At 35.3% G+C, this 20,763-nt stretch overlaps 1 protein-coding gene across 1 annotated transcript; it reads left to right on the forward strand.

Moving 5' to 3' along the window:
• The first annotated feature begins 1,386 nt into the window (after positions 1-1,386).
• LOC114916544 (uncharacterized) lies at positions 1,387-5,278 on the forward strand. Its single transcript, XM_029273608.2, has 2 exons — positions 1,387-2,284; positions 3,755-5,278. Exons 1-2 carry the CDS (start codon positions 1,944-1,946, stop codon positions 5,001-5,003), a joined length of 1,590 nt encoding a protein of 529 aa, XP_029129441.1. The 5' UTR covers positions 1,387-1,943; the 3' UTR covers positions 5,004-5,278.
• The last annotated feature ends 15,485 nt before the right edge of the window (positions 5,279-20,763 follow it).

Genomic DNA, 20,763 nt, shown 5'->3' on the forward strand with positions numbered 1-20,763 from the left:
GACTATACAATCTCATACTTATACAATCTCTAGATCTTTCTCATTCTAGTGTATTTCACAAGTTACAATATAATATTATACTATATTTTTTATGTAAAATTAATAAATACTAGTATTTTAGTCTATGTATTTCACAAGTTACATTTTTATTATATATAATTACAATTTATAATAACTTATATATAAATAAATATTATATTTAAATCAATAAATCATATTCAAAATTTGTATAAATATATATTAAATTAAAATTAGTAACTAATCAAAGAATAATTAACTTCTATATATATATAAAACACAAATGTCTTTCTTATACCATAACATTTTTTAAAGACTTTTCTATAACTAGAAGAATTTTATATATTTTTTTAACTTTTTATCTAATTTAGTTTTTATTTATCATAAAAAACTTTGGCATGTTCATATGAAACATATTTCAAAAAATCGCAAAAAAATGTTTAGTAAGTGGATTGCTCATGATCTCTTGAAAAACTCATACTCTTTGTGACGTGTGTTAGAAAGGGAAACATTAAATCTTCTTTCAAATTTAAAAAGGTTATTTCCACTTTTAGGCCGCTTTTATCCTTTCGGATGTGAGTGCATTATCCTGAACATTATTTAAAAGCCTATTTTATATCAATGACGTTAATTAGGTCAATAAATATTTTTTTTTAAAAAAAATCAACAAATCTATTTTTAAATATATTGTTATGAGTTCTTTTTTTTTAGCTTGTATGATAAAAAATAATTTACTCAATATTATCAAAATTTAGTTTTTAATATATATATATATATATATATATATATGCGACAAAGAGAGAAAATAAATAAATCATTTTTTGTTAGAGGACAATACGTGCACACCCACTCACGTATTGTAAGTATGTAATGAATAAGGGTAATTTTATTCTTATCCAAAAAGAAAAATTTTTAAAATATTTCCCATATCACATTTGATATATTCTACATAATTTACTCTTATTTTAACAAATTAAAATAGTTATGGTAACAAACTAAAAATATATCCATTGTACATAAGGTGATCTCAAAAGTACATGACGTAAGTTTATGTATAATAATGTACAATAGATGCAATTGCTAGAGTTTTTAATTGTGATTTCTTGATTTTGTATGAATAAGGTACGTAAAATATTTAAGTGAAATGATAAAAAATATTGATAATTTTTTTATTTTATAAATTTATTTATCTATTTATATCGTTAATAATATATATATATATATTAATTTTTTTATATTATATTATACAAATAACTAGACTAACTTATTGGACCTAATATACTTTTTTTTTATAATTATAAGTCTAGTCTTTTAAATGAATAAATTTTTTTAAAAATTTAAATTTAATCTTTTTATTAAATATGTTAAATCAAATCAAAATTTAAAGATGTCAAATCATAAACTTAGTTAAAACTTGTCTATTTTCATCTTTATTTTATGTGGGTAAAATATTTATATAATTATTTTTTTTATTAAGATAAGATCAAAGTGAGAAAAGATCCTTCCGCCTAAACTAATTGTCGGTTGTATGTGAGATACAAGAAAATTTCAGTATGTAACTAATTGTTTAAACTGTGATGTGACGAAAATTCCACGCAACTAAGCTTCCAACTCGATTGAGAGCATCAAGAGTCGGCCATCGCCTTCTGGCTCAACAGTAGAACTTCTTTGTATAAATCCATAACCAAGAAAAAAACAAAAGTCAGAAGAATATTCCAGTATATATTACCATCTCTTAACAACAAGCTGTGTTTCCACCCTCGAAAGCCTCGATAACTATTTGCTTTCTGCACCCTCGAAAGTTTCGTTAACCAGCTGTGTTCAGCCAACAATTCCTATGTGACCATTCTTAAAACACCCTCCTCCATTTCCCTCTTCTCCACGCCCCTTTGTTATTCTTTCCTCAAACCGCGTTTGTGTCAACAATGAAGGAAGTGAGTGCTGAAGGTGGAGGTGACCAAGGAGCAGCATCGGTTCCTGCACCCCAAAATGGAAACAGCATTGTGTTAACCAGGTCCATGACAAAATCCAAAGGTGAAGAGACTTATAGCTATGAGCATGAAGACATAGGAGATAAGCCATCTAGTTTTGAGGTTTGGGGGTGGTATCTGTATGAGTTTTGCTCTTACTTTGTTCAAACTGTTCTCATTCCTGTGGTTTTTCCTCTCATGATTAGTCAGTTACAGCACCTCCCAATGGACCCTGTTTATGACAGCTGGTTCTTGAACCATTCAGGCATAACCTGTGCACAAAAGCAAATTAACTTGTAAGTACACACATGCTTTAAATTTTTACAACTTTTTTTTAATTAAACAAAATTTTAATTTAAATGTATTTTCAAATTTTTAGTTTGACACATAATCAGGTACGTTGTCTAGTCATGATGTCATATGTGATAAGTTTATTCATATGTCTAGTCACTTCTTCCTTTGTCTAGTCTATGTTATTCATATATCTATGTTTACATTTGGTGTGCACATTAACAATTTTGTCCTTAAAATTATCTCTTTATTTACTTTTTCTTTTTTTTTTTTACCAGTTTTTCAAATTTTTTGAAAATGGATGGAATACCATGAATTTAAAAGTTGGTAGAAAAGGATTTTGTTTCTTTAAAAATGGACAGCGTGTGATAAACACAAAGCACGGACTTTCATCATAGTCAACAGTATAATCATGTAAAACTGTTTGTTGGTTGTGGTGGATGCTGTCTGCTTCTACACTTCATTGTTTCTTCTACTCAACAACAGTTAGGATTCCACTTTGCTTAGGTCACACACTTCATATCAACTGTATTTTGGGTATTAATCATTCGGAGAGCAAGAAAGAAGGACTGTTACCCAGGACAAATGCTATGAGTAAGGAGTACTAAATATATTTTATAAACTAGTTTTAATCATTATAAACATAAACATCAAATAAACTGTGTATTGTTTGACATAATAATTAATGGTCATAAATTACTTTTATTTTCTTAGTCAACAGTGTACTTAAAAACACTTGTTAATATTTAAAACAAGGTATTTTACTGACATAAGAAAAAAATGTGTAAATTATCTGTTACATATGCTTGGCCAAAAGAAAAAAAAATAACTATGGTATCTTCTTTTATAGTGTAAGAATTTTGTCTGGAGTCTCGACCCAAAGTTAGTTTTCTCTTTTAATTTCTAAAATATATAATATCCACTTGAAAAAAAAATAGTCAATTTTCTAAAATAATCTTATTGATTATATGTTCTTAACATAAAATCTAAATAAATCACTTTAAATGCATTGAATATTTGCAAACATATATGAAGCCCTCGTCTTTTAATTGCCCATGAACTCTGTTTGGTTTATTGATAAATTACATATGGTAGTCTTTAATTGACAATTTGATATATATTGCATTTCATCACATGCATCTGTGTGCATGGGTGGGTATACATTATACCAAACGATATTAACAGTTAAATTTTACTAAAATGACAATTTAAGCCAATGTTTTTGTAAAAATTAATTTTATCAATACAACTATATTGTATTTTTTTTTTATGAAATAAATCTTAAGTGTATACAACATTTTAACATATAATACCATATTTAAAACATAAATATTTTTTTTACTATTATAGAAGTGAAACCCTAATTTTAATTAACAATGATACAAAAGACACAAAGAATTGCATGAAGTTTTTCTTCTTCCATTAAAAGTGTAACAATGTTAACATGCATGTGCAAATGGATGGATCAATAACAGGTACAGCACCCTCACACAGCACACCATATCAATCAGTGGTTCAAGCTTCTCCTCATTGGAGTGGACCTCAATTGCATGGGGTGGAGGTCTAGCCCTAGCCGCTCCAATTCTTGCCTACATTTCCTTCCACTTCAACACCAACTTCCAAAACCTCATCACAGCAGCAGCCACAGGTCTTGGAGTCTTCTTCTGCCTCCCATCAGGCCTCTTCAAAACCTCCAAGATCTTCATTCCCTACATCGCCGCCATCGTCGTCGCCGCCACCGTCACTACTGCTTCCCACACCCACCACTTAGCCCTCATGGTCCGTGCCCTAAAGAAATTCTCCACCACACAAGGCGTTTCTAGTCATAGGTTCTCTCTTTATGCCACTGTTGCTGGCTCTTTGGGTGCAGCCATTGTCTTATCTTTCACTTACCACATGCTTAGAGAGCCCAATGAACGCGAGTATATCAGCCTCTGGATTGTGTCCATCTTCTGTGGCTTGGTTTGGCTAGTGGGGGTGTTGCATGCATTCACAGCTGAAAACCGAAACAGTTCTAACCCTATTATTCCTCTCTCATCAAGGTTCCAACTTTTCTCCATTTTCAAATACCCACATGCGATTGGAGCGTTGGTTGCTGTTCTCCTCTCGCAATTCGCCACGATGAGCATTTTCACTGGTGGGGTTCTTTACATAGTGGGCCAACTCTGCATTAAGCCAGTGCACTTGCTTTATTTCTGGTTAACCTATTTTCTCTTCCCTATGCTTTCCCTGCCACTGCTCCACCCACTGCAGCACCTGATCAAAACCAGTGCTGTGAAAATGAAGATAATGGGGTTGCTATTGTCACTTCTGAGTTCAGGGTTTGGGTTCTACTTCTCCAACAGGCACTGGAAGTGGCCGCACTTGATGGTGTTTGGGGCCATTCAAGGCACAGCGAGTGGGTTGTTGTACACTTTTGGAAGGGTTTTGGTGTTGGAGACAATGGAGAGTGCTCCATGCGGTGAAGAAAGTGGGTTTTCTGTTTGGTATAGTTGGGTGAGAAGTGTTGGCCTTTGTGGGGGGTTCACAGTAGGTGCAGTGGTGCCAGGGCGCGTGAGGACCTCCTTTGGTGCTGCGTTTTGCAGTGCACTTGTTGGGATTGTGGTTCTGCTTTTTGGAAATGTGAGTGACTCTGGTTATGGTGGTGGTGATGTCAGAGAAGGTGGTGAGATCCGTTCCCATGACCCTGATGCCTTGGATTCCAAGGAATCTTTCAGCGTCTGAAAAGTCTGAGAAATAATAAACCAATGTTGTTGTTACATTCATTGTACATTTCATGCTCTCTTGCAAAATGCATGCAAGGTAGTGTAATGGATTTTGTTTCTTGATTGGTTTTGGGTGTATTTCGGTTACCCCGGGTCCAAAAAATGGATCCCTTCATAAAGTCTTCAAAATATTCTTGGACCATTCAATTCGTCCACTCCTAACGTGTTCTTAGTTATTTGAAGAAAGATTTCTTTTAAATAATGTTATTATAGGAAGTATTTACTAATTTTGTAAGCTGATTATATTTTTGGTAGAGTTTTTCTTTTCTTTTTAATTACGTTTATTTTTCATCAATGAGATTCGAAGTGAAAACTTTATTTACTTAGGTATTTAATTAGAATATTTATATCTAAATTTGTAATTAAAAAGTTTAGGATTTAAGAGAAAGATAAAAGAGAGATCTGTCGCATAAAATGAGTGGCAAAAAAGGTAAAATAAATTATAAATATGTTGTAAAAAAATATTGTGTGTATCATTATCTATTTTATTATTTTCACTAACAAAATAAAAGCCTATTTTATGTATTAAGAGAAAATAAATTATATATGCACTAATGGTGTAAGCACTATAACAAAATTTGTTATTAAAGAAAATTATTTAATGACAATAATTTAATTGTCGCTATATATAAAAATTTTAATGGCTAATATATAATAGCTACTAAAAATGTATTTATATTACACTAAATTTTACTATTAACGATAATTATTTATTAGAAAAAACTTAAATCCCACATTAATTAGAGATAAGATAATTAAATAGTATATAAGTGAGTAATAACTATCACCTTATAGGTTCATTTTATAGGGTTGAATTAGATTCCTAATTCACTATTCTAAATTGGTATCAAATCACCCATTATTACCAAATTCAATAGTGTTATAAAACAATTAGAGAGCAACTTTTACCTTATAAATCTCACATATCTTAAGAGACAAAACAATTAAAAAAATAAATTAAAAAATATATAAATAGAAGACAACCCTCATTTTACAAATCTCACATCGAGTAGAGATAAAAAAGTATATAAGTTATGAATTTAGAAAAGAAAATTATAGGTATAAATTATTTAAAGTAAAGGAGACAATTGAAAAAATAACTTTTAATAGCCTTTAAAATGACTACTAGAATTGCCATTAAAAAAAATAAGTTTTTCCGATAATTTAATAGATCTTTATCAGCATTTTATATAAAGAGTTAATCACCTATACACTGTCAGTGTAAAGTTTTTTTTACACTAGCAACCAATTATATTCTTTAATTGTGCCATGTCACTATAAACACATTTACTTTTGACAGTGACATGGTACAATTAAAGGATATAATTGGTTGTCAGTGTAAAAAAATTTTACATTGACAGTGTATATGTGATTAACTTTTATATAAATGCCAATGATAATATTAACCATCCTAGATACACGAGTCATTATTTAAATAATGATAAAAAAATAATGATCATTTATATAGTCGCTAAATAATAAATTAATTTTCATAAAAAAAACTAATTTTAGTGTAGTGAAGATAATTTTCATTGTTATTCAATAAAAAATCATTTGTTTTTTTTTTGGTAAATAAAGGGGCTTAAAGCCCAATTACAAACAACTCAAGGATGAGTTGACAGGTTTGTCTGCTTCTAAATAACTAAGAAGGAAATCAGGAGGGGAATTAAAAAGAAGAAAGTCTTCATCCATGGGTCCTTTATATCTAGCTAAGCAATCAGCCGTCAAATTTGCTTCTCTGAAAATGTGAGAGATTGAAATGGACATCTCATGACCTAGGAGGGAGATAATCTGTTGTACCAAGTTGTAGCATGGGTGAGCTGTAGGACACCCCTCAAGTATTAGCTTTATTGCCGTAGAAGAATTTGTTTCCAGCAAAGCTCTTCTGTTAATACCTTTATACTGAAGGAGTCGAAGGCCATGCCAAATGGCCCAGAGTTCAGATTGGATTATGGAACATCTACCCAATTGACACGAGTATGCTACCACGAAGTTGTCGTTCGCGTCTCGAATGACCCCTCCACAAGAGGCAGCCCCTGATCTAGAGATTGAGCCGTCACAATTAATTTTAACTGAGCCCTTGGGAGGGCAACTCCATTGCTGCGCAATTGTAAAATGCAAAGGAGACTCTAGGATGTCTAAAGAAGAACAAGTAGCAGCTAACGAAACTACACGAGCCTTGATTACCGCTACCACCTGATTAACAGAGGAGTTAGCATTATGAAATAGGAATTGATTTCTTCTATGCCACAGAGGTTATCAAGGGCTACTGCAAACAAGGTATTCCAGTCTTCCCACATGGACCCAGATTTCAATAAATTACGTAATAACCAAGCAAAAAGATTTGCAGTGAAGAATTGGACGTCCTCACGTTGCCCAAGCAGCTGCTTCCATACTGCTCCAGCAAACGGGCAATCCCGTAAAACATGTAGTGTGTTCTCAATGCTTGTGGTGCAAATGTCACAAGAGGAGCTATTATTCAATCCCAACTTCATTCTAACCTCATTTGTTAGCAGACTATTATGGGCTATTTTTCATAGAAGAGTTCGAATTCGCTCAGGACCTTTCCAATGCCAAATTACTTTGAAAATAGGATGAGAAGTAGGGGCTTGCATCGAACCAATTATCTCATATGCTGATTTAATCATGAAGAGACCGTCATTAGTAAGGTTCCAACAAGCACGATCGTTACCGTAGCTATACAAGCAGGATCCAATCTTCTAATAAGGTTGACGATCTCATCAGGAAGATAACTCTGGATACGGCCCAAATCCCATTCACCTTGTATATTCACATAATCTCTAAAGTTGTAGCTGATAATTAAGGTGCAACTCTTTCTATTTAACTGTAGTAGCCCAAGTGCCACATGTCTTGACTATGACTTGATACACTTAGGCCTTTGCCACTGGACAATTAATGTCACCAACAAATAATCTTCCCTTAAAAATTGCTCTCGCTAGTAATTAAATACATGACCTTGGCTCTGATACCAAACTATGGAGAAAAGATAAACATTAAAAGGGGGTCGAATACTATGTATCAAAAAGTCACACATTTTTCGTAGTGAAGTAGTAACTCTAGTCAGATGGAGTGCAAAGAGTAGTCAAATGGAATATTGGGTATTTTTATACTAGTTAATCTCAATCATTGGAACTACGTCTAATTCTTAATCCATCTAGATTAAGTTCCACTATCTTTAAACAAAGATACAAGTATTATTTCAACAAGCCACTTTTGTCTCAACTCTAAGTATTCTTTGTGATGGAAATTAGTGAAGAAGATGCTTGATGTTTTGCCTCCTCTAGTAACCTTCAAAGCTCCCAATCTTTTCCATGGATTCAAGATTCAAACTCAGACCAAACAAAATGGTAAATACAAGAGAATGGATGTGCCACTCCAAAGCTTGAAGATGAGCAAATGAGAGTTCTTATCACAAAGAGGAATCCTTGGTGAAAGAACTTAAGGAGAAGTTTCTCCATCTAGAGAACTAAGACTTTTGTAGAGAGAAATCTAATCCCATTAAGAAAAAGTGTGAATACAATAAGGAAAAATAAATTTGTAGGCTTAAGAGTCTTGGAGTGCAAGCTAACTTAACCTCGGTTAGATTAGTGTATACTTAAAGAAACTTCTCCTTCACACTCCAAAACTCATGCCTAATGGTTCCCTCATGTGTCAACATCTAGATCCAAACTCAAATAAAATAATGCCAAGTGGACAAGCCAAGGTAGCAAGGAGACAAGGGAAACCTAATGGAGCAACTAAATTGATGTGGCTTCTACTTCAAGTTCCTCCCTAGATCTTTGGCTTCTTGACACTCCTAAAGCTTCTTCAAGGTATCTAATGGAGGTAGAGACCTCTGGTTTCACCTTGGAAGATGAATAACTCTCTTCAAGTGGTGTCATTTCTAGGTAGAAGATAAATCACTTCAATTCTCACTACACTCTTAAAAAAAGGATAATAGAATTGGAAACACATCAAAGAGAAATTAGGATTTTTAAGAGAGAGAATTCAAAGAGAATACTCAGCCAAGTCTCATATAATGATCAAAAATGAGTTTTACAAGTGAAACAACCTATATATAGTGGTGGAGAAGCTTGTGAAGCAAGGACAAGGTAGATACAAGGTAGAAAAACTTAGATTTAGATTAGCCAATCATAGAATGCCAAGTATCACCTTGTCTCCTAGGAGACAAGGAGGGGACACTTAGATCTAGAAGAGCTAATTATAGGGTGCCAAGTGGCACACTGTCCCCTTGGCAAGCCAAGTGGCAAGTGTGTTGGAGAAGCTTTACAATTTTGGCCAAATGAGAAGGATAAACGACCTAACTTGATTTCCTTCATCTAATCCAATCCAAAAATCTTAAAATTAGTTTAGTTAGGTTCACCAAATGATGGCGAGACTTGTATAAATCAATTCCTTGGATTAAATGAAGAAAAATAAGCCTAATATGTAAAATTTGGCCTAAGCCCACTAAAGGCCCAATTACTAGCTTCACCTACACACTTGCTATTTGCTACTCCATTACTAATACTCAAAAATGAAAATCTATTACCCTTAATACAAGGTCAAATAGAGTAAAAGTATTCAAGTAACATACCCTAAAATTCTAAGGCTATGACCTATAAAGAAAGATAAAGGTGTCTTACAAATACAAAGGCAAAATACACCTATACAAGTATCTACTATATACAAAGTACTATACAAGGTATGTACAATAAAGACTAAGGAACTAATAAGAGGAATCATACTCAATGTTCATATAGAGCATAGGTATAAGAAACACCTCCTCTATAGAAGCCTCCTCCAACCTCCTAACCACGGACCTAGTTAAAGGTTCAATGGTCTTCATGTGTGAGATCTCTATGGATGGTCCTCCATCACAAGGAAAAGACATTAGATCTAGAAGACTCACTAAGAGAGTGGAATGTGATACAAGTGTCTAAGGTGTGACAAGGCAAGGTGCATGTGATATGTCTAGCACACCTTGGCTGAGATTTACAAGGAGGAGAAAAGTGTTTTGAATGGCCAAAGCCAGATGAAAACCAAACCACACCACCCTTCCAAGTAAATATGGGCCAAGTCCCAATAAGACATACCATGAGCTTTTACTAGTTACAGATCTCTAAAAATACTAATTTCACCCTCAATGAAAAATTAATACAAGAACTAAAATTCCTAATCTAGTTGGCCAAAAATACAAGGCCTTAAAAATACAAAGGAAAAGTCCTAATAGTCATGTCCTTAATAAGAACATGTCCTACAAACTAAGAATACCCTACACTATATAGACCAAAATACAAGTATAGAAATCATCTATACATATATCTAAGAAATATAATGAAATAAGAACAATCCTAAACTAAGATATGTACGAGTAGAAAGATTAAGTAATAGGAAAGGAAGATACTCAATAATGCTCATGAAGAGCATAGGCCTGTGAAGCGCAACCTCTCCTATAACTTCCTCAATCCGTGTAGCCATGAACCCAATCAAAGATCCAATGGTGTTCATGGATGGTCCTCTATCATCCCCTTTTTCTTGGGAATTGTAGGCTTAGAGACATAGTCTTTCATGTAGAACTTCATCCAAGGCTAAATCATCCATGTTCTATATAGCTCACCAAGCAAGATGGGAAGGTTGTGAGAAGTTTCTTTTATGCTCAATTCAATAGCAACTCTAGAGTTTAGAAGATTCCACATTTCATTTTATTGTCACTTAATAATCCTTCTGGTCTAACCATCCAACCAGGAAGGATAATTTAGGTCGATCTCCCTTCGAATATGTTTCATCTTAGTAGTTGGGTGAAAAAAAATGTCGAGTTCACTACTAAGATGTATTCCCTCATACTTTTGAAAGTTACAGAAGAAGGAGTGTATATTAGAGTCATCGAGGGAAGGGAGTCTAGTCATTATCAGTTGACATATCCTCTTTCAAGCACTCCATCTAGTTTAATTCTTCAGAGTTTGTTCTTCCATCGTCAAACTCAAATAGAGTAAAGGGTGTCACCGTAGAGACAAAGTCCTCTAGGTTCCTCTTGTTGAGTTCCACCATGGAATTTGATGGACCATGGGCCAAGGGCCCAATCCCTAGAGTTATGGCCAGGAGCATTCAGGAAGGATTGGACAACTTGAAGACCAATGGGCTTTCTAAGCCAAAGCTACTCTTCACTTGGACCACTATATCATGAAGAGAAGGCATAGTTCTTTTGTATATAACTTGTACATAATTTTCATTGTATAGGTCACTTTTTTCCTTTGTATTTGTGAGGCAATTTGTTTTCTTTTTATAAACCATTGTATATTGTTTTTAGGGTAGGCTCTTTGGAGACTTTGACTCTATTTGACCTTAAGTTGAAGGTCACTCTTTTTCTATTTTTTCAGTAGTAAAAGTGGGGTGGCAATTAGCAAGGCTTGAGGGTGTGACTAGCAATTGGGCCAGAATTGGGCCTAGGCAAAATTTTACAAATTGAACTTATTTTGCTCCTTATTTTTTAAGGATTTGATTTAGCTAGGTCTCATCATTTTTGGATGAACCTAACTAAACCAAATCAAGCATTTTAGAAAACGGATTCATGGAGCACATGAGTGCAAGGCCGCCTAGCTGGCCTAGTTCTTCTCTTTGGCCGAAATTGCTTCTACACTTTGGAGCCTTAGGAAGCTTGTGCTACAAGCTTCTCATCTAGCTTGCTTCCCAAGCAAGCTAAGTGAGAAGCTTGCTCCACAAGCCTCCTAAACTAGGATGGCTGGTCAAGCAACCAAACCATGGTTCCCTTGAACATGGTTAAGGTTAGCTTGCTCCCTAAGCTACCTACTTCCATATATTTGTAACCCTCTCATTTTCCCTCACTTTGATGAATGAAATTAGAAATTCTTTTAGAATTCACTCTTCCCAAAGCCATAGAAACCATGGAGAATTCTCTCTCTCCATAGGAACTCCACAAAGGAATTTCTCCTTTGTGCTTGGTTCCTCAAGTTTCTCATCTTCAAGGGGAAACCGAGCCACTTTTGGTTGCATCTTCAAGCTTTGAAGCTTGAACATATTCTATCCTCCATTGACGTGAAGTACCTCAAGAGAAGAAGGAGCGTAGAAGGTGGAGCTTGAAGAAAACATCAGTCATTCTTCAAGAGTTCTATCATTTTTGTTATCTAGAGCCTTGGTGCTCTTGATGTTATGTTCTCTTGTCCTTAAAATTGATTCGGTCATGTCTCAATCTTCCTTAGGTCTCATTTGTTGATTGGTTCATGATTTTGCTTGTTTCCTAATTCCTTGAACCAAATTTGTGTGCTATAGGTTATTATGCTTGTGCATTTTTAATTTGTTTGAGTCTTGCCTATTCCTATTTGAATCCGTGATTAGATAACAATATTAATAGCATGTGTTTTTGTTTTTGAATCATATGGTTTGTCTAGAGTCATGTGTAGTCCTTTACATATCATAAACTCCTAGACTAGCTTGTTGAACCTTGAATTTTTGTGTTGTTTTGTGACATTTTTTGGTGCAGTTTTGTTTTGTTAATCTTGTGCTAACCTAAATGTGTTTTTGATTTACATTTTTGACTTCTTAATTTGCTATTAGTTCTAGAAAATTTCATAGATTTAGGTTTCTTTGATGTCACATTAAAAAGTTTGTCAAAAAAATTACTAAACACTTTTCCTATTAGGATTTCCTTGAATCTCTTGTGTGGCTGAAATGTGTTCCTATTTTTGTACATCTAAAAAAAAGGAAAAAAAATAGGTATTAGGCGTTTAAAAGTGCAAGAAAATCAAAGAAAAAATATGCCTAAAAATTGTTTGAAATTTTGGTGCTAAAGTGTGAGCACTTGTAACACACACACACACCTATATGCCTCTTGTTTATGCAATTTGTTTAGCAACCTTTTATTTACCAAATCCGAGACTCATAAGTGTTGGAAAAAGGCATTAAACTCCTGTGAAAAAAGAAAAAGAAAGTGAAAAGAAGTTTCCAAAATAATTACAAAAGAAAAAAAAAGAAAGAATACAAGAAAAGCCAAAAGGAGTAGAAAGTTTTTGCTTGAAATTGCTCTCGGTTTTGGCTTGGTGTTGCTTGTTTTTAAAACTGTCCAGCCATACACCACTTGAGATTGTGTCTTTTTTTTTTTGTAATCTTAGATTTTAATTTGGTAAATCCATTCTAGAGCCATTGGTAGGGTTTCCTTTATGTGCTAGCCTTTTCTTTAGTGCCTTAATTTTTGCTTGTCTTTGTTTGGAATACTTTCTAGTCTTGTCTCATTAAATTCTACAATTTGGTGTAGCTTTTCCTAATTGCTCCTTTTCGATTTTTACCATATATTCCAGCAACTTAAGGTGTGTTGAGTGCCTCTTTGAAGGTGTGGAAAGCCAAGTACAAGGGTAGCATCTTGAAATGTTTGTGAGAGCTTAAGAGATTGCCATTCTCTTTGGTGGAAAGCTCTTGGTGGGAGATCAAACACCTAGGAATAACCAACATCAAGGTCATTCCTAACAGAGGAGAGACACACTTGGAGAGCTTGCTGCAGCTAGGAGAAGCTTGGAAGGACACAATGAAATTTTTGAAATTTTTTTTTGAAAACTAGAAACTAGTGACTAAATTAGAGACGAAAATTTTCTGCCACAAAATTTCTATCACTAAATCCGTGTCTAACTTTGTCAATAATTTGTAGCTGAATTTTGTTTTAAATTTGGTGCAGCCACTACTTTGCATTTGGTGTAAATTTGCATTTCATTTCTTGTGAATTTTCATTTCATTTTTTGTACAAGGCCTTTAGGAGTGTCTTGGGGTGCCTTTGGTGCATTTCCATCTCTCCTTAGTGTTTTCAACTAGGTAAATTCGTTTAGTACTTGTGAGAGTGGTCCTTGGAAGTCCTTGGTACTTTCCAAGCTCTCACATAGGTTTACTAGCCGTACATGCCTAGTTTATGTTTTCTTGCCTTTAAGTTTTCAAGTCATTTAAGTTTTCAAGCAATTTATGTTTTAAGCAATTTATGTTTTCATGCAATTTATGTTTTCAAGCAATTTATGTTTTCAAGTCTTTAAGTTTTGATTGCATTGCTTAATTGTACACATTAGGCACTTGTTTGTTATTTTCTTTTTGAAAAAGAACTTTGTGAAAATGTTTTGTGCAAGGCAAGGTATAAGTGGGTTTAGAGATTTTTTACTTGAAGAGGCTTGGTTATTAAGTGGCTCTTTGTAGCTCACCTCCCTCCATAGTTCAATTTGTACTCTTAGACCTCTAAGTGCCAAGTCTAGCAATTCAAAAAAATATTATTTTATTTTAAAAACTACTTTTGTGTGAAAATACCTTTTGTTTAAAATGTCTCAACAATTTGACTATAATGGAAGTGACAGCTCTCCAAAAAGCATTTCGTACTTAACTAAAGAGCTTAAGTCACTTAAACTATGGAGGAAGCAAGAAGCTATTCAAAAAGAGAAGGTTAGAATTGAAAGAGAGGTCCAACTTTCCATCCTAGAAGAGGAATTGAGGCTTGTTAAACAAGAGGAAGAAAAATTGAAAGAAGATATGAGAAAACAAAAGAGGAGGAGTAGGAGCTCACATTCCCAATACTCTTCTCCCAATGAGAGTTTAAACATAGGTGACCACTATCAAACTACACCTAGGAGACTTTCTAGGCCAAGAGAAGTCAAGGTTGACCTCCCACAATTTTTTGGAAAGGATGATATGGAAATTTATTTAGATTGGGAGATGAAAGTGGAACAATTCTTTGCTTGCCATAAGGTGAGTGAAGAGAGAAAAGTCCATTGGCTACCCTTAGTTTTCAAGGGCATGCCATGTATTGGTGGACGACCTTAGAAAGAGAAAGGCACCTTCATAATGACCCTCCTATCCAGTATTCGAATGATCTTAGGAGTGCATTAAGAAGGAGACATATTCCCACCTATTATGGAAGGGAGCTTATGGATAAGCTCCAAAGGCTCCAACAAAGAGACATGTTTGTAGAATAGTACAGGCAAAAAATGGAGCTTTATATGATGAGGACATGTATAAGGGAAGAAGAAGCTACTACTGTAGCTAGATTCATGAGTGGTCTTAATTTAGAGATAAGAGACCAAGTGGAGCTACTACCCTACATGGACCTAAATGACTTGGTCCAACTTTGTGTGAGGGTAGAACAACAAAAGTTGAGAAAAATCCCCTTTTAAAAGAGACAGCTCCCACTCTTCATCTCTAAAGAAAGACTACAAGAGGGAGGGAAAATAATTTGAAAAGAAGAAAGCTTTTGAACCCTCCAAGGATCTAGCTAGAGAGAAGGATAAAGGGAAAGGGAAGGTTAGTACTCCACACACTGGTACTAGGACTACTGATATAAAATGCTTTAAGTGTTTAGGGAGAGGCTACATTGCCTCCCAATGCCCCACAAAGAAAGTTATGATCTTGAGGGGGCATGACACTTATAGTAGTCAAGAGGAGACTACTACTTTCTCTAGTGATAGTGAGGAAGAAGCAAGTGATCATGAGGAGAATGTGGGGTTAACTTTTCCTTATGAAGGGGAGCTCTTAATGATTAGGAGACTCCTCAACAACCAACCTAGTGGTACCCTATCACAAAGAGAGAACATCTTTCATACTATATGTAATGTTTTAAACAATGCTTGTTCTCTCATTGTTGATAGTGGATCATGGTGCAACTGTTGTAGCACTAGGCTGGTTTAAAAGTTGGGCTTAACTACTAGTCCCCATCCTAAACCTTATCAACTTCATTGGCTTAATGAGGATGGTGATTTAGAGTTGACCAACAAGTAAAGGTCAAGCTTTCCACTAGGAAGTATGAAGATGAGGTGCTACGTGATATAGTACCAATGGAAGCTTTCCATATTTTATTAGGAAGTCCATGACAATTTGATAAGAAAATCATGCATAATGGCCTTACTAATGAGATATCCTTTACACATAAAGAAAAGAAATTTGTGCTTCATCCTCTTTCTCCTCAACAAGTGGCAGAGGATCAAGCACAAATGAAACACAAAAGAGAAAGTGAGAAAAAATTCAAAAAAAAAAAGAAAAGAAAAGAGAAAAAAAAAAGTCCATGAAAAATAAGGACAAAGAGAATTCTAGGGAGAAAGGAGTCCCTTCCCTAGAAGTTGTTAATCAAGATAAGGAAATTTCAAAACAAACCCTCTTGATTAAACAACCCTATTTTATTCTTCTGTGTACAAGGTCTCTAACTTGCACTGCCACATCTAGTGGAAATGAGACTCTACCAAATGGGGTCAAAATTCTCTTAAAAGAATTTGATAATCTATTTTCTCTCGAGGGTCCAATCGGCCTTCCTCCTTTAATAGGGATAGAACATCAAATTGACCTTGTTCCTGGGGCTAGCCTACCCAATAGGCCAGCCTATAGGATAAACCCCCAAGAGACTAAAGAAATAGAGTCTCAAGTCTAAGAGTTGTTAGAGAAGGGCTAGGCTTGAAAGAGCTTAAGTCCTTGTGCTATTCCAGTGTTGTTGGTCCCTAAAAAGGATGGAAAATGGAGAATGTGTTGTGATAGTAGGGCTATCAACAACATCACTATAAAATATAGACATCTTATCCCTAGACTTGATGACATGTTAGATGAGCTTCATGGATCCATCATATTTTCTAAAGTTGATCTTAAAAGTGGTTATAATCAAATTAGAATAAAAAAAGGTGATGAATGGAGAACCGTTTTCAAGACCAAGTTTGGATTATATGAATGGTTGGTGATGCCCTTTGATCTCACCAATGCTCCTAGTACTTTTATGTGTCTCATGAATCATGTTTTAAGGGATTGTATAGGTAAATTTGTTGTAGTTTATTTTGATGATATTCTTATATATAGTAGGTTCTTAAGTGATCACATAGGACACTTAAGGCAATTATTTAGTATTCTTAGGAAAAATCATCTTTTTGGAAATTTAGAAAAATGTAATTTTTGTGTAGATAGTGTTGTGTTTTAGGGTTTATTATTAGCAAAAAAGGGTTCGTGTGGACCCCGAGAAAATCAAGGCCATCCAAGAATGGCCCACTCCTAAAAGTGTTGGACATATTAGGAGCTTACATGGTTTGGCTAGCTTCTATAGGAGATTTGTTCCTAATTTCTCCACACTTTCCTCCCCAATAAATGAATTGGTTAAGAAAAATGTTGAGTTTCAATGGGGAGAGAAAGAGAGAGCCTTCCTATCTTTAAAGGATAAGCTCACCCATGCACCACTTCTAGCTCTTCTAGATTTTTCTAGAACTTTTGAGTTAGAATGTGATGCCTCTAGGGTTGGCATAGGGGTGATTTTGATACAGGGTGGGCACCCAGTTGCTTATTTCAGTGAAAAACTTAAAGGTGCCTCCCTTAACTATCCCACCTATGACAAAGAGTTCTATGCTTTGGTTAGGGCCCTTCAAACTTGGGAACACTACCTTATTCCCAAGGAGTTTGTCATTCATAGTGACCATGAGTCACTAAAATATTTGAGGGGTCAAGGCAAACTCAACAAAAGGCATGCTAAATGGGTAAAGTTCTTGGAACAATTCCCATATGTGATCAAATACAAAAAAGGGAAAAATAATGTTGTAGCTGATGCCCTTTCAAGGAGACATACTTTGCTAATCTCCCTTGGCTCTCAAATCTTGGGATTTGGTCACATTAAGGAGTTGTATTCCAATGACTCTAACTTCAATGAATCATATACCCAATTCTTAGTAAAGCCTCAAGGAGGTTTCTATGTTTCTAAGGGGTATTTGTACAAGGAAGGACGAATTTGTATTCCCCAAGGATCCATTAGAAAGCTCCTTGTTAAAGAAAGTCATGAGGGTGGACTCATGGGGCACTTTGGAGTTGATAAGACTCTAAGCTTTCTAAAAGAAAAATTCTTTTGGCCCCACATGGGAAGGGATGTTGAAAGGTTTTTCTCTAGATGTATAACTTGCTTGCAATCAAAGTCTAAAGTAATGCCTCATGGATCCTACACACCCTTGCCAGTTGCTAACTCTCCATGGGTTGATATCAATATAGATTTTATATTGGGCTTGCCTAGGACCCAGAGAGGCATGAATTCTATCTTTGTGGTAGTTGATAGATTTAGTAAAATGACCCATTTTATACCTTGCCACAAGATAGATGATGCTACCAACATAGCAAGATTCTTCTTTAAGGAAGTGGTTAGACTTCATGGTCTACCCAAAACAATTATGTCAGATAGGGACACTAAGTTTCTTAGCTATTTTTGGAAAACTCTTTAGAGTAGGCTAGGAATTAAACTACTTTTCTCAACTACTTGTCATCCCCAAACTGATGGGCAAACAAAAGTAGTTAATAGATCCCTATCTACCATGTTAAGGGCAGTCCTTAAGGGTAACCACAAATCTTGGGATGAGTACTTGGCCCATATTGAATTTGCCTACAATAGGGTAGTCCACAAGACTACCAAAATCTCACCTTTTGAGGTTGTTTATGGTTTTAACCCTCTCAATCTTTTGGACCTAATACCCCTACTTGATTCTTCTCATTATTTTCATAAAGAAGGGGAATCTAGTGATGGCTTCCTCCTTCCATGATTGACGTAGAGTATGAAGGGGAAGGCTTTGCCCTTGATCTAGGCTCACCAAAAGGGTAGACAAAGGTAGGTTTATGGTGAAAAAGGAGGATAGGCGCGAAAAGGAGATGTTGGGCGGAAGTGTTTATGGAATGGTGTTTGGTGCTCACAAGGTTGGCTCACTCCAAAAGTGAATGGAGGCCACTCTAGGGTTCTCACTCTCCAATGGGGGAGATAGGAGAAGGTTAGCCAAAGTAACCTAGTGACTAAGGAGAAGATGTTGAGGCATGAAATGCTCACTCAAAATCTATATAATCCAAAGTATTTACAAGTGGTGGGGTGTTGGGTACTTATAGGAGGGGAGGCATCTAGGGTTGCATTTGGGACATGCATGGCCGAAATTCATAAGGCAAATGCACTCCAAATGACATGCCAAATGAACCCTAGATGTTACTTGGTTACCAAGTTTGGAATCTATGGGTCTAGTTTGGCTACATCAAAGTGCATGATATGATCATGCAACCTTTACCCTCCACTTGGGCCTAAGCCTTTCTATCACCAAAAATAGATCCAAAACTCACCAAAAATGCGTCACCCTTCTAGTGTAATACCCTAGCCCAAATTAAAAACCTAATCATCTAAAGCACCCCATAATACAAGGGTAAAATGGGAAATACAAGGAAAATAAATCCTATGACTAAAATACCCCAAAATACAAGGGTAAAATTGGAATAAAGCAATAAATTCTATACTACTCAAATTGGCCATAGCCATGAACCATGTGATGGGTCTCACATGAAGTGAAGTACCAAGGATGGTCCTCCATCATCTAGGGTTGATTTTGTGAAGAAATTACATGAGAAGGCTAAAACTCATATTCAACAACAAAATGAGAGAACTGCTTTAGAAAGAAGCAAGGGCAAAAAAGACCTCATCTTTGAGGAAGGAGATTGGGTTTGGCTTCATTTGAGAAAGGAAAGGTTTCCTTCTCAAAGGAAGTCTAAACTCAATCCAAGAGGAGATGGTCCTTTTCAAGTCCTACAAAGGATCAATGATAATGCCTATAGGTTAGATCTTCCTAGTGATTATGGAGTAAGCAACACTTTTAATGTTAGTGATCTTATTCCCTTTGAAGGTTATGATGATGAGGAGGTCGACCCTACAGATTTGAGAACAAATCTTTCTCAAGAAGGAGGGGATGATGGACCATGGGCCAAGGGCTCAATCACTAGAGCTATGGCCAGGAACATTCAGGAAGGATTGGACAACTTGAAGACCAATGGGATTTCTAATCCCAAGGTACTCTTCACTTGGACCACTATATCATGAAGAGAAGGCATAAATCTTTTGTATATAACTTGTACATAGTTTTCATTGTATAGGTCACTTTTTGCCTTTGTATTTGTGAGGCACTTTGTTTTCTTTTTATAAACCATTGTATATTGATTTTAGGGTAGGTTCTTTGGAGACTTTGACTCTATTTGACCTTATGTTGAAGGTCACTCTTTTTCTATTTTTGAGTAGTAGAAGTGGGGTGGCAATTAGCAAGCCTTGAGGGTGTGACTAGCAATTGGTCCTAGGCAAAATTTTACATATTGGACTTATTTTTCTCCTAATTTTTTAAGGATTTGATTTAGCTAGGTCTCATCATTTTTGGATGAACCTAACTATAAACCAAATCAAGCATTTTAGAAAATAGATTCATGGAGCAAATGAGTGCAAGGCCACCTAGCTTGCCTAGTTCTTCTCTTTGGCCGAAATTACTTCTACACTTTGGAGCCTTAGGAAGCTTGTGCTACAAGCTTCTCATCTAGCTTGCTTCCCAAGCAAGCTAAGTGAGAAGCTTGCTCCACAAGCCTCCTAAACTAGGATGGCCGGTCAAGCAACCAAACCATGGTTCCCTTGAACCATGGTTAAGGTTAGCTTGCTCCCTAAGCTACCTACTTTTATATATTTGTAACCCTCTCATTTTCCCTCACTTTGATGAATGAAATCAGAAATTCTTTTAGAACTCTCTCTTCCCAAAGCCATAGAAATCGTGGAGAATTCTCTCTCTCCATAGGAACTCCACAAAGGAATTTCTCCTTTGTGTTTGGTTCCTCAAGTTTCTCATCTTCAAGGGGAAACCAAGCCACTTTTGGTTGCATCTTCAAGCTTTGAAGCTTAAACATATTCTATCCTCCATTGACATGAAGTACCTCAAGAGAAGAAGGGA

This window comes from Cajanus cajan, chromosome 5, assembly GCF_000230855.2.
Source record: "Cajanus cajan strain Asha chromosome 5, NIPB_CcT2T_4, whole genome shotgun sequence".
Classification (NCBI taxonomy): domain Eukaryota; kingdom Viridiplantae; phylum Streptophyta; class Magnoliopsida; order Fabales; family Fabaceae; genus Cajanus; species Cajanus cajan.

Excerpts from the sequence above, each read along its gene's own strand:
- LOC114916544 (XM_029273608.2), top strand. The coding sequence starts at position 1,944 with ATGAAGGAAGTGAGTGCTGAAGGTGGAGGTGACCAAGGAGCAGCATCG. Across the intron at positions 2,285-3,754 it reads GCACAAAAGCAAATTAACTT|GTACAGCACCCTCACACAGC; the intron begins GTAAGTACACAC and ends GATCAATAACAG.